The sequence below is a fragment of the Gekko japonicus genome, unplaced genomic scaffold, assembly GCF_001447785.1.
Source record: "Gekko japonicus isolate JY-2015 unplaced genomic scaffold, Gekko_japonicus_V1.1 scaffold878, whole genome shotgun sequence".
NCBI classification, from domain to species: domain Eukaryota; kingdom Metazoa; phylum Chordata; class Lepidosauria; order Squamata; family Gekkonidae; genus Gekko; species Gekko japonicus.
The window spans coordinates 162,105-166,188 of NW_015160237.1; the positions used below are offsets into that span (position 1 = coordinate 162,105).

Genomic DNA, 4,084 nt, shown 5'->3' on the forward strand with positions numbered 1-4,084 from the left:
GACCTAGAGCCTTCGCTGAGGCCTGGGCAGGGGGCATTGGGGGGGGGGAGAGCAGAGTCAGTCACACCAGGTCAGGGCGGAAGAGCCGTAGAGCTGCCAGGGTGGGTTTTAGCAGGGCCAGGCCCCTTGGTCAGACAGCGGGTTGTGGGTAAGCAGTCCCCCGCCCCAGCCTGGGCAGGCTTGGAGGAGCTCTTGGACTGGGCTGGCTTCCCAGCAATGCTCCCTCTAAGCTGTGGAGTCTTGTGAGCAAAAGTTCTACTTTGTAAGCTCCTGGCATTAAAGTTGTGAGCGAGCGATTTGGCTGCTGCAGATATCAGTTTGCTCTGGAGCCATCCTTCTTGAGTTAAGAGACAAATGTGTGAGCCGGAAGCGAAAAAACTGTGAGCTAGCTCACACTAACTCAGCTTAGAGGGAACCCTGCTTCCCAGACCAGTGGCCCCCCCCCCCCCCGGGAACTGCTAGGCCTGCCCTGACTTTGGGTCGGCAGGGGAGGGGGTGGTTTGTGGCTCAGCTGGGCGGACGATTGGCCGATCAGTGGCCTTGGACTCCCCTTGGCCCTTGTGGTGACGTGGCCTGCCCCGCGAGGAGTTCCATAAGCCGGAATGGCTTCCCTACCCTTGCCCGGGGGGCGTGGGAGACAGGAGACCCCGTGGTGCAGCCAGTGCTTTGGGAGACTCTGCTGGCCCCTCTTGTCGGGGGGGTGTGTCCTTTGCCACCTGTCCATTTCGTTGTTGTGGGAGCCGCGTAGGGGTTCCCAGGCCATCCCACTGACCTGTGCGGCATCTCTCTCTCTCTCTCTCTCTCTCCTCCTGTAGGCATTGAGTGTCCCCGTGGAGCCCGCAACCTGCCGGGCCTGGTCCAGGAGGGGGAGCCCTTCAGCGAGGAGGCCACGCTCTTCACCAAGGAACTGGTGCTCCAGCGAGAGGTAGGACCTTGCGGTGCCCCCCCCCCCCCCCCGGGCCCCGGGCCCGGGGGGGCCGGCCCGGGGAGGGAATGAAGCCGCCGCATTGCGGGGTGGGGTGGGGCTGTTGTGGGCAGATGCTCTGTGTGTGACCCCACCACGGGTTGTGTTTGGGAGGGGGCGTGGGGGGCGGCTTTCTCCGATGGCGTTTCCTGGCCCAGCTGGAGGGCACTGCGGGTTGAGGAGGAGGAGAAGGAGGCCTCTGGCCTTTGGTTTGAACGTGGGCATGGGGCTTGCGCCCCCGCCTGCTCCCTTGATGGGGAGGGTGCCCAGAGCATGCCCGGCGGCAACACAGGCAGCTGCCTCCTCCTCGTGAGTCAGAGCCTTGGTCCATCGCAGTCCGGTCTGTCCGCTCAGGCTCACCGAGGCCTTTCCCGCTGCCTCCACCCCAGAGTTCTCTGCCAGGGAGGCCCCTCCCGGGACGATGCCCGCACACCTCCACCTGAGGCAGCCCCAGAGACGGGCCCCGGGGTCTTTGCGGCAAAGGAGAAAGGGAGGGAGACGGCTTCTCTTTAAAGCCCGGGGAGGGAGGGAGGGAGGGAGGGAGGGGTGGTGGTGCTGTGGAGAACAGCAGAAGCTCCATGGCACCCGGGGGAGTCGGTGGTTGTGTCGCGTGAGGCATCTTGGGCAAGAGACTTTGGAGAGGGCCCTGGGCCCATGTGGCCGGTGTGGGCCTCAGCCTGGCCCCACGGAGCTGTCCCTTCTGAGTTCCCCCTGCCACTTTGGGTGTGACAGCCCACCTCCTCCCCCGACGGTCCAGCCCACCAGAGAAGACCTGCTTCTCCAGGCCTGCTTCCCCCCCCTGCCCCCCCCCCGTGGCTCTGCCTGCAGGGGTGAGGTAGGTCGCAGGCAGCGACAGGGCTTGTTCAGTGGTCTCCCCCTTGAGGCTTGCCTGGCACCTCTGCTGCTTCCCTTCAGACACCAGATCCAGAGGGTTTCTTCCAGTTTGGTGTAGTGGTTAAGTGCGCAGACTCTTATCTGAGAGAACTGGGTTTAATCCCCCACTGGCACCTGGCTGGATGACCTTGGGCAAGCCGTAGTTCTGACAAGAGCTGTTCTTGAAAAATAGCAGTTTCTGTCAAGAGCTCTCTCAGCCCCACCCGCCTCACAGGTGGTGTCTGTTGTGGGGAGGGGAAGGGAAAGGAGTTTGTGAGCCGCTCCGAGACTCCTTCGGGTAGTGAAGGGCCACGGGGTATAGATCCAATCTCTTCTCTTCTTCTTCTTATGGAACGGTTCTGTCTTGTTGGACTTTTGGTGCTCATCTCCTTCCAGCCCGAGTGCTGTTCTGTGGATAACCCTCTAGACTGCTTTACGCTGTGTTTTTAGGGCTTGTTTTAATATTGATAATTTGATGGAATTTGATGGTCGTGTTTGTATCTTGTGAACTGCCTGTAGTCGATCTCGGGAGAGGCGGTGCGTACAGTTGATAGAGGAATAATAATAATCAGCGTACCCTGGCCCTGGGGTGGTGGTGGGGGAACAGAACACACAGGCTTGTGTGTGCCGCAACCGCCTCCTGGCCAAGAAGCAGCTGCAGAGTTTCTGTCCGTTGATCCCGCCGCCCCCCTTTCCCATGGCCCCTGCCCCACCCCAGACCTCGGAAGCCTTTCTGTGTACCGTGTTGGTTTGCCCCCCTCTCCTGAACTGGCTGGTTTGATTTTATTAGTGGGGAACATTCAGCTCCCAGCAGCAGGCAGAGGAATATTTATGCCTCCCGGTGACCAGGCCGCCCTTTATTGCCCTTCTCGGCAGCAAGCTGGAAATTGGCTTCGGAAGAGAGCTGCCGGCCCGCTTTCCTGGAACCGGGCACCATGGGCTGCTGCCGGCAAGGCGGGCTGTGCTGCGGGCGGGCTGCTGGCATTTCCCACCCATCACTCACTGTCAGGCTGCTCGCTGCCCCCCTCCCTCCCTCCCAGAGGAAATGTCTCTTTCATGCCCCAGGGCTTCCTCCCACCCACCCACCCTGCTGACCTCTCAGAGGAACAGATGCCCCCGGGCATCGCAGGCCCAGACTTGACACCAGTCCCCCGCAGGGCTATCCTGCAGTGCCCCTGTGCCGCCCAGCCCCCTGGCAGTGCTTTGAGAGAGCCGAGGGCGGCATCCCTGACGGAGCACTCTCTGTGTGTGCTCAGAAGCACTCTTGGTTGACTCGCCTGCTCCAGAGCAGAGCCCCCCTACTGGAGACTGGGGCCAGAGCTGTGCCCTGGCAGCTGTGATGGCACGCTCTGCGGACTGCTCCCCTCCGCCACGTGCCGCTCCTGTGCTCCCACCCTCTCTGCCCCACACCCAGGCCTCCTGCCGGGCCCGTGAGGGGCTGCTGTTCAGGCCGCCTGCTTCCCACTGCCTCCAGATGACACACACACACCCTTCCAGAGAGCGGCTGCTGCTTGCAGGGCCAGACGGGGGCATCTCCGGGTACTCTCTGCCTGGGAACACAGACACGTGCGCGCGGGGCGGCCTTCTGCTGAGTCAGCCCATCAGATTCCGGACTCGCCACTCAGACTGGCAGTGGCTCTCTCGGGGGGGGGTCTCAGGCGGAGGGGGGCCCTGTCACATCACTGCCTGCCTGCTCCTCTTAGCTGGAGGATGGACGTGAGGCCTTCCGCGTGCCCAGCAGATGCTCGGCCATGGAGCCAAGGGGGCAGCAGGAAGCGGGAGAGCTTTTGCCGCCTCCTCCTCCTCCTCCTCCTCCTCCTCCTGCTGCTGGGTCCCAGGGCTGTGGGGCCCCTCCTCTCTACCCTCCGCGTCCAGAGCAGCACGGATGCTGCTGCGGGTGGGAAGGTGCTGGGTGCTGCAGCTACCTGGCCCCGGAAGGGCGGCTGAGCAGTGGGTCTGCTTGGGTGAGGGGGGGGGCTCGGTGGGGCCGGGACGGTGGCCCCCAGCACCGCATGTCCCATCCCCGGCTGTGGCTTCCGGACAGCACCTGCCTCCTGGGCGGGGAGGCGAAGGAAGGGGCGAGTCGAGAGGCGGGGGCTAGTTCCGGCGGGGGCGCTGCTTTCGGGTTCTTTCCAAGTCAAAATGCTCCGGTGGTTCTCTCGTGGGTGTGAGTGGCCCAGCTGCCTGGGCCTCCCTGTGGGAGGGGTGCTTGGGGGGGGGGAGGCTGCGCTGCAGGGTCCGGAACGT

At 63.6% G+C, this 4,084-nt stretch overlaps 1 protein-coding gene across 1 annotated transcript in view; it reads left to right on the plus strand.

Annotated features, from left to right (window-relative positions):
- The window catches only part of SND1 (staphylococcal nuclease and tudor domain containing 1), a 192,397-nt gene that overhangs the window by 122,201 nt on the left and 66,112 nt on the right, over nt 1–4,084 (plus strand). The window contains exon 7 of the mRNA XM_015412978.1: nt 816–925. Coding sequence (XP_015268464.1) covers nt 816–925 — 110 coding nt within the window. The remainder of the gene's footprint in view (nt 1–815; nt 926–4,084) is intronic.